At 39.2% G+C, this 12,574-nt stretch overlaps 1 protein-coding gene across 2 annotated transcripts in view; it reads left to right on the plus strand.

Annotated features, from left to right (window-relative positions):
• Positions 1-1,923: 1,923 nt before the first annotated feature.
• Positions 1,924-12,574, plus strand: part of GPR155 (G protein-coupled receptor 155) — a 49,293-nt gene continuing 38,642 nt past the window's right edge. Inside the window, exons 1-3 of one of the 2 annotated variants that reach the window (XM_036876954.2) lie at positions 1,924-2,110; positions 2,843-2,900; positions 6,195-6,691. In XM_036876954.2, coding sequence (XP_036732849.1) covers positions 6,226-6,691 — 466 coding nt within the window. In that variant the 5' untranslated portion in view covers positions 1,924-2,110; positions 2,843-2,900; positions 6,195-6,225. The remainder of the gene's footprint in view (positions 2,111-2,842; positions 2,901-6,194; positions 6,692-12,574) is intronic. The other variant, XM_036876955.2, reaches the window with a different exon arrangement.

A 12,574-nucleotide genomic window follows, 5' to 3' on the forward strand; every position in this document is an offset into this window, starting at 1 on the left:
GTGGACTTGTTAAGTGGTCCTAGAATGTTCATCCTTGATGAGACATTAAGTCTCTTCTTATCAGCCTTCCAGGTAGTTTTCTGTTAGGCAGGAAAACAGATATGAGTGGGGTAGAAAGAGAATAAGGCCAGTAAAGCCCACTAGAAAGGACTCAAAGAGTTAACCAGTTAAAAATAGAAAGCTCAGAAGGCCAGGAGCAACGTGGCTTAGAAGTTTGAATACTCCCTAGATAAAGAAAAGTATCTCAGCATAGCCTATGTTTTCACTGCGTCTGTTAGGACATACCATTGCAAGATTTCCTTTAGCACCTGCTAAAAGGCCCAGCTTCTTCAGGAAGAATTCTATCTTAAAGCTAAGATTGCATTTTGATCAAATGGACAGTGGCTCAGCCCACATTGGAGGCAGGGCAGACAGTCTTGATTGATATGCTTCCAAACAGAAGCTGATATTGTGGAAAAGAATCAAAGCAGTATATTTCTTGTGTTAAGTTAAAAAAAAAAAGAAACTTAATGTCTTAACAAAGATGAACATTCTGGAACAATTTGGCAGGTCCACACCTGGCCCTTTGTCACATTCCTGAAAATCCTTAACCACCTATAAAACCCCAGACCCTAAACCCTTCAGTGCGCTCCTCTATCTAAACTTTCTAAGTGCTTAACTTTAATAAACCTCTTTCCCAGCCTTTCAGTGTGCACCTCTCTCTGAGGTCACCCACACTGTCTGAGTGCGTAGCCTTAAAACTTTATCTCAACCTTTCAGTGTGCTTCTTCTTTGAGGTAGCTCACACTCCCCTTTCTCCAAGTGTGCACTTGCTCTCTTTAATTAAAACTTAAACCTTTCAGAGTACCTCTCCTCCAAGGTCACCCGCACTTTTTCTCTCTTTAAGTAACTTTAAATAAAGCTTTTACTCTGCTTCATTACTGTGTCTCTGCCCTTCAGTTCTTTGTTGTGGCAGGGACAAGAACCAAGGAAAATATACAAGGCTTCCCTAACAGTTCTGCAAAATTAACGTAAGAAATTTACTGCTCTGATTCCCTCCCAGGATAGCAGCTTCCTGGTCTGGGAGCATATCAATCAAGACTGTCTGCCCTGTCTCCAAGGTGGGCTGAGTTATTGTCTGTTTGCTAAAGAGTATGTTAAGAACCTTACTTCCTAACTTCTTGGGTTTTAAAATGCAGTTTTAGCTTTAAGATGGAATTTTTCCTGTATTATGCTGTTTAAAGGTGGGCCTTTTAGCAGGCCAAAGTCAATTTTACAGTGGCATTATCTAATGGACACAATGAAGACATGGGCTGCATGCACTCAGATACTTTATCTGGGGAATATTCAAGCATTCCAGGCCAAGTTGCTCCTGGCCTTTTGAGCTTTAACTGATTAACTCGAACTCTGAGCCTTCTCTGGGTTTCTAGCTTTAACTGGTTAACTTTTTGAGTCCCTTTTAGTGGGCTTTACTGGCCTTAATTCTCTCTCCACCCTTCTCATTATCTATTTTTCTGTCTAACACTTGCTCTTAAACCCTGTGCTATAAAAAATGACTACATTAATCAAGAGAGGAGCTGGCGGATCACATGAGGTTGGGGTTAGGAGGAGAGACCAGAAGCTTCTGCACCTGAACTAGGAAGAGAAAAAGGAGGCTGAAAATCTCCCGCAGGCCCGCCATTTTGCGGGAGACATACGGCCGGAAATCCCACCGCCACCGCCGGGTGGGGCGCCGCCGGGACCGTGGGCCTCCGTCTCTCGGAGGTGGGGGCGGGGCCTGAGGGCGGGGCCGGGTCAGTGCGCCTCGGAAGTTCCTGGGGCGGTGCAGCTCGGAGGCTCGAGGGCGGGGCGGGGCGGGGCCCGAAGGCGGTGCCTAGTCGCTCCGAGGTTCCCGGCCAGGGGCGGGGCCTGCGGGCTGGGCGGGGCCGTGCGGCCGGCGCGGGGAGGAGCTGACCTGGTCGCGGCTTCTCTTCTCACTTTCTCGGAACGTGACTGAGCTGCTGCAGCTGGCAGCCGGCGGCTTCGGCGGGGCGAGCCGTGGGTGGGAGATGACGGTCATTTCCTCCCTGCTTGGCCCACCGCGAGTATCAACTCTCTTCGCCTGGCGGCCCTGGGGCTGCGGACGTGGCAGGTGAGATGGGCCCCCAGGGCGCGAACCTGCCTGGTCCGGGCTCGGCTTTGTGGGCCCCTGGGGCCCCGGCTCCTCGGGTTTGGGCGGGTGGGCAGCGCCCGGCTCTTGGTGCCCAGGCCCGCAGTATCCTGCTTGCAGTCTGTCTGCCTCTGCCCCGCAGCATCCGCCTTTAGAACGTGCGAGGCCACCCGGGAAGACCTGTAAGCGAAGGGGCGGCTTGTCCCCTCCAGAGACAGAACTGCCACACCTTAGTTTGAGGAGCGCCTCATTGCATGTGTGTGCGCCCTGTCACCTTCGAGCTCTTCCCTGTATCCCAAGGGTGGCCTCAGTATCTGTCCTCCTGGGAGCTTCTGCTCAAGTACCTGGAGCGTATCAAATTTTCTTCCTTATCCCTTTTTGGAATATGTCAATTACCACGTTTACTCCCATTCTCTGGGGAAGCTGAGCAACCAACTTTTTATCCCAGCCACAGATCCCCGGCTGTTGCCTGCCCAGGCATTGGGTGGCAGCTCCTCTGTGGGCTGTTTGGTCAGGGACTCCCCGTATCCTTATCTCGGAGGCCAAAGTCTGTCCCTGCCCACAGGGGAAGACGCAGTGCTTAGCGCTCCCCACCCTGGGTCTCTGTGGAGGACATTTGGTCCCCTGCAAGTAGGTGGGAGTGGGTGGATGGTTTGACTGTTGATGTTCAAGAGCGCTTTAATAGTACCACGCTGTTCTATGCTTTCCCCACAGGATATCGGATAAAATTGAGAAATACACGGCCTAAGAGTTTAAAGGATTCTCTTTGAAAGTAATCACAACCCTCCTCCCCATTTTCACTTAATACCAGTTTACAATTGTGGTTTCCTGTTATCTCAACCAAATGTGAAGTGGCCAGAAGTGGTTTGTATATAGCATTTCTCCACTCCCCACCCCAGTGAGTGGCCAGTGAGCAGTCTTTTACTGTGACAGGTCAACTTGTTTGTTCTGTAACAAGCCTTGTTGCTTTTTTCAATTTATTTTTTATTATTTTTTAAATTAAGGTATCGTTGATATACAATCTTATAAAGGTCTCATATGAGCAACAGTGTGGTCATTACATTCACCCATATTATCAAGTCACCCCCCCACACACAAACCCCACTGCAGTCACTGTCTATCAGCGTAGCAAGATGCTACAGGGTCACTACTTAATAAGCCTTGCCTTTAATGAGATGAAAAGACTGGATGCAGTTTTTTTTTTAAAAAACTGCCGTTGCTGTGGTTCCTATTCATTTTAAAAGAAAACTTTAGAAAGCAAATTCTGCCGATGGAAAAAAAGGCAAAGATGAAAAAAACACACTTTGTAAGTCATTTTCATTTTCATTGTTTTTACTTACCCTCAATTTGCAGGGTTTTTTATTTTTATTATAATGTTGAGAAACAGTGAAAGAAACCTCACGGGAGGAGGCAGATTACTTTTCAGTTTTTTTCTTCATTTTTGATTAACTAAAAGTTAAGTCTGGGCATTGCTACAACTATTTGACCATCACCTTGAGATGAAAGCTCTCCTTTCCCTACTAACAACTATTTACAATCAAATGAAATTGAATTCCTCTTAGTTGCTTGGTATAAAACAAAAACTGATAACCTTACCACCCGTCCTGTCCCTCTATTTTAGTCTGAGGACCTTTACTATCAAGTAGAGTTGAAGAACTGGCATATGATGATGAATTATGTTTAAATTGTTACTATTATAATTGTTATTAGGACTACAGCTCCTAATAACAATTGCTACCATTTCTTGAAGGCCTACTGTGTGCTAAGCTACTGTGATAAGCTGTGTATAAAATCTCTAATCCTCAAAATATCCCTCTAAGGAGGTTTTTACTCTCACTTTACAGTTGAAGAAGCTAAAGTTAAGAGAGGCTAATTAATTTGCCCAAAGAGTTCATGAATGAAGAAAAAAGGGTTCATGAACAATAAAGGGCAAAATTGGGCTTATGTCTATTTGATTCTTTCCACTGAACAACTGCTAATTTAAACTGTTGTTTAAAAAACTGGACTACATAGATATGTAAGTAAGGTACAAATAAGGAATAGTGAGCAGTATGAGTTATTAGTACTCCAGGGAAATAAATACAGGGGACTTAAAAAATAACAGAAGACTGGATGGGTTGATCTCCTTATTTTCTAGCACTGCCTTTTCAAGTCTACATCTCTCAAGGCTCCAACTGTTTAACACCTTTGTTTATTACCAGCTCTGTACTTCAGCTGTGGGTACCTCTACCAACTAGTAGTTTTCCCAGGATATAATTAGATTCTTACTTGGTAAACTTCAAGTATGTGGGTATTGTAGGTTTTGTGTATATTGATCACTCCTATCTAATCCTGGTAGAAAAAAAACTTGTTCTGATTCAGATTAAATGTAAGGTTTTTAAGTAGCTCAGTTTATACTAGGGTAGCACAAAGAAAATGATCTCGTCTACACCTGTGTGTTAGTTGTTGCTAGTCTCCAGCCTGGTATCTGAGTCTTTTTAGTGGTATTTAACCTGGGCATTGTACATTTCAAGAAGCATGAGCTTTTTTTTAACTTTCTACCTTATATAAGGCCACTTTAGGTAGTTAACCTAGAGTAGTCACTTAGAAATTGGCAATTGTCACTATTTTAATTTCAAGTTACTAATAATAGCTGATTAGTTGCAGATTTGTCCAAACCTCATGTTCATTGTTTCTCTGGCAGCAGGAAGAGAGACTGATTAGTATTATAGTGTTAGCATAAAGAATGTTTCCTGCTTTGGCATTTTCTGAATAGCTTTAAGAACATTTTAGAACATACTGTGGTCTTGGGCCTTTTGCTATAGTGAAAACCAAATACCTTATCATTCAGGAAATACAAGATTTCTGTCCATGAACTAGATAGTTCCTAAAAGAAAACATTGATCCACTAAAGGATGAAAGGTTTATTTAAGAGCAGGTTATTATTTTAGTCATTCATCAAAATTGTGGCTCCTGGTGTTAGACGCTGTGCTAGATGTTAGGGACACAACTGCAAACATAAAACATTCACAGTCCCTACTTCTTTGGCACTCAAAGTCTAGTGAAAGAAAAAGACATAAATCAAATAACCACTCTAAGGCATAGTATAATTTTAAACTGAGAAAAGTGACCTTAAGTTAAAGAACATGATGGTATTTGAGAAAAAATCCAAGCCTAGCTGTAGGGTTAGAGAAGCCCTTCCTGATGAAGTGACTCCTGAACTACATAATTTGGAGTATGTGTAGGTGTTGTTATGTATAGAGTGGTAGGTGGGTAAGTAGAAAACATTTTAGAATGAACTGCGTGTGCAAAGTCCCTGTAGCACAAAGGAACTATTGGGCCTTTAAGAAGGCAGATATGTAGGGCTGATGTGAAAGGAGCTAAGGGTAGGTTTGTTGGGATGCCATCATTTTTTTCTTTCATTTTCTCTTGCATGTTACCAAAAGTTATATTTAACTTTTGTTCAGTGGTGACTTTCTGCCAGATATGATTATAAGGACTTTACTTGAATAATCTCAGATTCCTCTGAGGCAGGTACAGTTGTTGCCATTTCACAAATGAGGAAACTGAGGCACAGAAAAGTTACTGGATAAAGTTGATAAGTTATATGCTTCTTTCTATCCTGTGCTCTAGAATGACCACAAGCTAGCATGGGCCTTCCTATCCAGTGTGATTCCTTGATGTGGTCCTGAGAACTTCTTAGATTTCCAGAGAATTTGGGTGCAGGGGGACATTCAGCAGAGACTGTGGGCCCTATTCACTCACTGGGTGGAGCTCAAGTATGATCGCTGGAGAGAGCTACATGGCAACCCTGCAGCTATAATATGTATGGATCTTAGTTTACTTATGTCTGATACTGAACGTAGGACAGCAACATAAATGTTTTGAGCTGGCTTACCCTTGAGAAAAAGAGGTTATTGTTAGCAAACACTCTTGCCCTTTTTTAATTGCATTTTTATATATAAGAAAGTATATACATATATTTATTTAGTTGGCCATTTAATAAGTCTGAGTTTGCCAATGTATCCTTGCAACTATAATTCTTCTTATTGATTGTCACAGGGAATCTTTCTTCCTTTCTTTCCAGAGATCTGGTTGGTGTTGGAGGGTGAAAGAAAATGAATTTTTTTTCTGATTTACCTGCAGAGAACTTAACCATTGCAGTCAATATGACCAAGACTTTGTCCTCAACAGTAGCACATGGATTCAATTCTACTAATGATCCACCTTCAATGTCAATAACAAGGCTTTTTCCAGCCTTATTAGAATGCTTTGGCATAGTCCTTTGTGGCTACATAGCAGGAAGAGCCAATGTCATAACGTCCACACAGTCCAAAGGACTGGGAAATTTTGTCTCCAGATTTGCACTTCCAGCTTTATTATTTAAAAACATGGTTGTACTTAATTTTTCCAATGTGGATTGGTCTTTCCTATATAGTATCTTAATTGCCAAAGCTTCTGTGTTTTTCATTGTATGTGTATTAACCTTACTGGTTGCCAGTCCTGATAGTCGATTTAGCAAAGCTGGACTGTTCCCTATTTTTGCTACACAAAGTAATGATTTTGCATTGGGATATCCTATAGGTAAGTTATTTTTTATTTTTCAAGTTTTTAAAATATTCAAATGTTTTTAAGAATTTATAAAATTTAAGCCTTTAATTTGTCTAAGCATTTGCTAATGAAATACTTACTCTTATATTTAAGAAATCTTTCATACTTTCCCTTTAAATATTTCTTAAATTAGGATGAATTCTATTTTTTCCTTAACTTCAGAGTTTGAGGCTCCTTCAAACATCAATCTAAAATAAATGGTCATATCCAAATAAACTTTGTGAATTGTCTTTCTAATAGTATTTTTTCTTTTCAATAATCAGATATGAAGTTCAGTTTTCAAAAGGGATCAGATTCTGATTTAAATTGGGTAAAAAAGATAAGCATATGTCTGTATAAAAATAGTCATTGTTAAATGTTAGTGGAAATTTATGAGTGACTTTACCTCCCTTACTTTTCCTATCATCTAGAATTTGTTACTTTATACTAAAGCTTGTATTTGAGCTTGTTATGCAAAATTTCAATGTACTTTAGTTGAAGCTAATTTATTGTTTAAGAGCAAAAATGGTGAGGGTTTTTTTAGCTTTCCAGTGTTTCCTTCTTTACCTTACCAACTTCTTAAGCAACCTAGTTTTATGTTTCTATGGGTGTATGTTTTCCTTAAAAAAATACCATACCAGTTTGGTATATCAAGATACTGTGAAAGGAAACATATATTCTTTTTTTCAGAACACTCTGACACTAAGAAAATATATACTTAGTAACTTTTTTATATTTTTATTTTTAAAGTAAAGTTTATGTTGTGCTTTGATCATGTATCATAATGTGAGGACCTGAATATTATGGATCTAATCATTCATTCATGTGGATCTGATACCTGCTGGGAATACACCTGTGGACAAAGTTCTTGTACATACTGAATTTATATTTTAATGGGAAAATAGAATAAAAGCTAAAATAATGTCAGGTAATGACAAGAGCCATAAATATAGAGGATTAGTAATGAGGAGGTGCTATTTGAGGTGGGGGGTCAGTAATGGCCTTTCTGATGATACGTCTTCTGAGCAGAGACTGAAAGAAACTTACTGGTGGATAGTTGAAATCTACCATTAACATTCAGATTTCTTATCTAGTAGTTTTAACAATCCTGCCCCCAAAATATTTCATCACTGGCACCAAAAGGATTCAAGTGGACTGTACTTTTTCATCTTTTTCCTCCTTTGACAATCCTCCAGCTCATTTACCAGAAATGGACATAAACCTTAGAAATTAAGTAACTGTGAGTAAAGCAGGAGGTTCATGAGAGAGAGAAAACTAGGCTCTTAGGTAACTGGCTGTAAATAGAAACTAGATAGGTGTTCCCTTCAGGTTATTGAATTTCAAAATTAAGAATGAACCAAGCATTTAAATAAAGACTTTGGAAATAAAAGAGCAAGAAGGAATGTGTTGTCCACCTCTTCAGAAGCATTAATAATGTAAATTTGTCAAGGTATTTATGATACAAGGACCTTAGAAGTGGCTCAGGATCATAGTGTTAAATATTTAATAAATAGTGCTAAATCTTTTATTTTTAGGGTATTATTGATATACACTCTTATGAAGGTTTCACATGAAAAAACAATGTGGTTACTACATTTACCCATATTATCACATCCCCACCCATATCCCAATGCAGTCACTGTCCATCAGTCCAGCAAGATGCCACAGATTCACTATGTGCCTTCTCTGTGCTACACTGTTCTCCCGTGATCCCCCATACCATGTGCACTAAACATAATACCCCTCAATCCCTTTCTCCTTCCCTCCCCACCCGCCCTCCCACACCCCTCCCCTTTGGTAACCACTTGTCCCTTCTTGGAGTCTGTGAGTCTGCTGCTATTTTGTTCCTTCAGTTTTGCTTCATTGTTATACTCCACAAATGAGGGAAATCATTTGGCACTTGTCTTTCTCTGCCTGGTTTATTTCACTGAGCATAATATCCTCCAGCTCCATCCATGTTGTTGCAAATGGTAGGATTTCTTTCTTATGGCTGAATAGTATTCCATTGTGTATATGTACCACATCTTCTTTATCCATTCATCTGCTGATGGACACTTAGGTTGCTTCCATATCTTGGCTATTGTAAATAGTGCTGCGATAAACATAGGGGTGCATATGTCTTTTTGAGTCTGAGAAGTTGTATTCCTTGGGTAAATTCCAAGGAGGGATTCTCAGGTCAAATGGTATTTCTATTTTTAGTTTCTGGAGGAACCTCCATATTTCTTTCCACAATGGTTGAACTAGCTTACATTCCCACCAGCAGTGTAGGAGGGTTCCCTTTTCTCCACATCCAAGCATTTGTTGTTCTTAGTCTTTTTGATGCTGGCCATCTTTATGATGTGAGGTGATATCTCATTGTGGTTTTAATTTGCATTTCCCTGATGATGAGTGATGTGGAGCATCTTTTCATGTGTCTGTTAGCCATCTGAATTTCTTCATTAGAGAACTATCTCTTTGTATCCTCTGCCCATTTTTTTATTGGGTTATTTGCTTTTTGGGTGTTGAGGTGTGTGAGTTGTTTATATATTTTGGATGTTAACCCCTTGTCAGATATATTGTTTACAAATATATTCTCTCATACTGTAGGATGCTTTTTGTTCTGTTGATGGTGTCCTTTGCGGTACAGAAACTTTTTAGTTTGATGTAGTCCTGTGAGTTCATTTCTGCTTTTGTTTCCCTTGCTCGAGGAGATGCATTCAGGAAGAAGTTGCTCATGCTTATATAAAGGAGATTTTTACCTATGTTGTCTTCTAAGAGTGTTATGATTTCATGACTTACATTCAGGTCTTTGATCCATTTTGAATTTACTTTTGTGTATGGGGTTAAGCAATAATCCAGTTTCATTCTCTTTCATGTAGCTGTCCAGTTTTGCCAACACCAGCTGTTGAACAGGCTGTCATTTCCCCATGGTATGTCCATGGCTCCTTTATCATATAGTAATTGACCATATATGGTTGGGTTTATATCAGGGCTCTCTAGTCTTTTCAATTGGTCTATGAGTCTGTTCTTGTGCCAGTACCAAATTGTCTTGATTACTGTGGCTTTGTAGTAGAGCTTGAAGTTGGGGAGCATAATCCCCCCAGCTTTATTTTTCCTTCTCAGGATTGCTTTGGCTATTCGGGGTCTTTTGTGGTTCCATATGAATTTTAGAATGATTTTCTCTAGTTCATTGAAGAATGCTGTTGGTATTTTGATAGGAATTGCATTGAATCTGTAGATTGCTTTAGGCAGAATGGCCATTTTAACAATATTAATTCTTCCTATCCATGAGCACGAGATGTGTTTCCATTTATTGGTATATTCTTTAATTTCTCTCATGAGTGTCTTGTACTTTTCAGAGTATAGGTCTTTCACTTCCTTGGTTAGGTGTATTCCTAGGTATTTTATTTTTTTTGATGCAACTGTGAATGGAATTGTGTTCCTGATTTCTCTTTCTGCTACTTCATCATTAGTGTATAGGAAAGCAACAGATTTCTGTGTATTCATTTTGTATCCTGCAATTTTGTTGAATTCAGATATTAAATCTAGTAGTTTGGGAGTGGATTCTTTAGGGTTTTTTTATGTACAATACCATGTCATCTGCAAACAGTGACAATTTAACTTCGTCCTTGCCAATCTGGATGCCTTTTATTTCTTTGTTTTGTCTGATTGCCATGGCTAGGACCTCCAGTACTATGTGGAATAAAAGTGGGGAGAGTGGGCATCCCTGTCTTGTTCCCGATCTTAAAGGAAAAGCTTTCAGCTTCTCGCTGTTAAGTATAATGTTGGCTGTGGGTTTGTCATATATGGCCTTTGTTATGTTGAGGTACTTGTCCTCTATACCCATTTTGTTGAGAGTTTTTATCATGAATGGATGTTGAATTTTGTCAAATGCTTTTTCAGCATCTATGGAGATGATCATGTGATTTTGGTCCATCATTTTTTGATGTGGTGGATGATGTTGGATTTTTGAATGTTGTACCATCCTTGCATCTCTGGAATAAATCCTTCTTGATCATGATGGATGATCTTTTTTATGTATTTTTGAATTTGGTTTGCTGATATTTTGTTGAGTATTTCTGCATCTATGTTCATCAGGGATATTGGTCTGTAATTTTCTTTTTTGTGGTGTCTTTTCCCGGTTTTGGTATTAGAGTGATGCTGACCTCATAGAACGAGTTTGGAAGTATTCCCTCTTCTTTTACTCTTTGGAAAACTTTTAGGACGATGGGTATTAGGTCTTCACTAAATGTTTGATAAAGTTCAGCAGTGAAGCCATCTGGTACAGGCGTTTGTTCTTTGGTAGTTTTTAAATTACCAGTTCAATTTCATTGCTGGTAATTGGTCTGTTCAGATTTTCTGTTTCTTCCTTGCTCAGCCTTGGAAGGTTTTATTTTTCTAGAAAGTTGTCCATTTCTTGTTAGCATATAATTTTTCATAGTATTCTCTAATAATTCTTTGTATTTCTGTGGTGTCCGTAGTGATTTTTCCTTTCTCATTTCTGATTCTGTTTATGTGAGTAGACTCTCTTTTTTTCTTGATAAGTCTGGCTAGGGTTTTATCTATTTTGTTTATTTCCCCAAAGAACCAGCTCTTGCTTTCATTGATTCTTTCTATTGTTTTATTCTTCTCAATTTTACTTATTTATGCTCTAATCTTTATTATGTTCCTCCTTCTATGGACTTTGGGCCTCGTTTGTTCTTCTTTTTCTAGTTTCATTAATTGTGAGTTTAGACTGCTCATATGGGATTATTCTTCTTTCCTGAGGTAGGTCTGTATTGCAGTATACTTTCCTCTTAGCACAGCCTTTGCTGCATCCCACAGATTTTGCAGTGTTGAATTATTGTTGTCATTTGTCTTCACATATTGCTTGATCTCTGTTTTTATTTGGTCATTGATCCACTGGTTATTTAGGAGCATGTTGTGAACCCTCCATATGTTTGTGGGATTTTTCATTTTCCTTGCATAATTTATTTCTAGTTTCATACCTTTGAGGTCTAAGAAACTGGTTGATACAATTTCAATCTTTTTGAATTTACTGAGGCTCTCTTTGTGGCCTAGTATATGATCTATTCTTGAAAATGTTCCATGTGCCCTTGAGAAGAATGTGTATTCTGCTGCTTTTGGGTGTAGAGTTCTGTAGATGTCTGTTAGGTCCGTCTGTTCTAATGTGTTGTTCAGTGCCTCTGTCTCCTTACTTACTTTCTGTCTGGTTGGTCTATCCTTCAGAGTGAGTGGAGTGTTGAAGTCTCCTAGAATGAATGCATTGCATTCTATTTCCCCTTTTAATTCAGGTAGTATTTATTTCACATATGTAGGTGCTCCTGTGTGTTGGGCGCATAGAGATTTATAATGGTTATATCTTCTTGTTGGATTGACCCCTTTATCATTATGTAAGGTCCTTCTTTGTCTCTTGTGACTTTGTTTTGTAGTTTATTTTGTCTGATACAAGTACTGCAACTCCTGCTTTTTTCTCTCTATTAGTTGCATGAAATATCTTTTTCCATCCCTTCACTTTTAGTCTGTGTATATCTTTGGGTTTAAAGTGAGTCCTTGTAGGCAGCGTATAGACGGGTCTTATTTTTTTATCCATTCAGTGACTCTATGTTTTTTTGGTTGGTACATTCAGTCCATTTACATTTAGGGTGATTATCGATAGATATGTACTTATTGCCATTGCAGCCTTTAGATTCGTGGTTACCAAAGGTTCAAGGTTAACTTCCTTACTATCTAAGAGTCTAACTTAACTCACTTAATATGCTATAACAAACACAATCTAAAGGTTCTTTTTTTTTCTCTTCCCTTTTCTTCCTCTTCCATTCTTTATATATCAGACATCACATTCTGTACTGTTTTGTCTATCCCTTGATTGACTTTGGGGATAGTTAATTTAATTTT

This window comes from Manis pentadactyla, chromosome 6 (genome assembly GCF_030020395.1).
Source record: "Manis pentadactyla isolate mManPen7 chromosome 6, mManPen7.hap1, whole genome shotgun sequence".
In the NCBI taxonomy this organism is placed as follows: Eukaryota; Metazoa; Chordata; class Mammalia; order Pholidota; family Manidae; genus Manis; species Manis pentadactyla.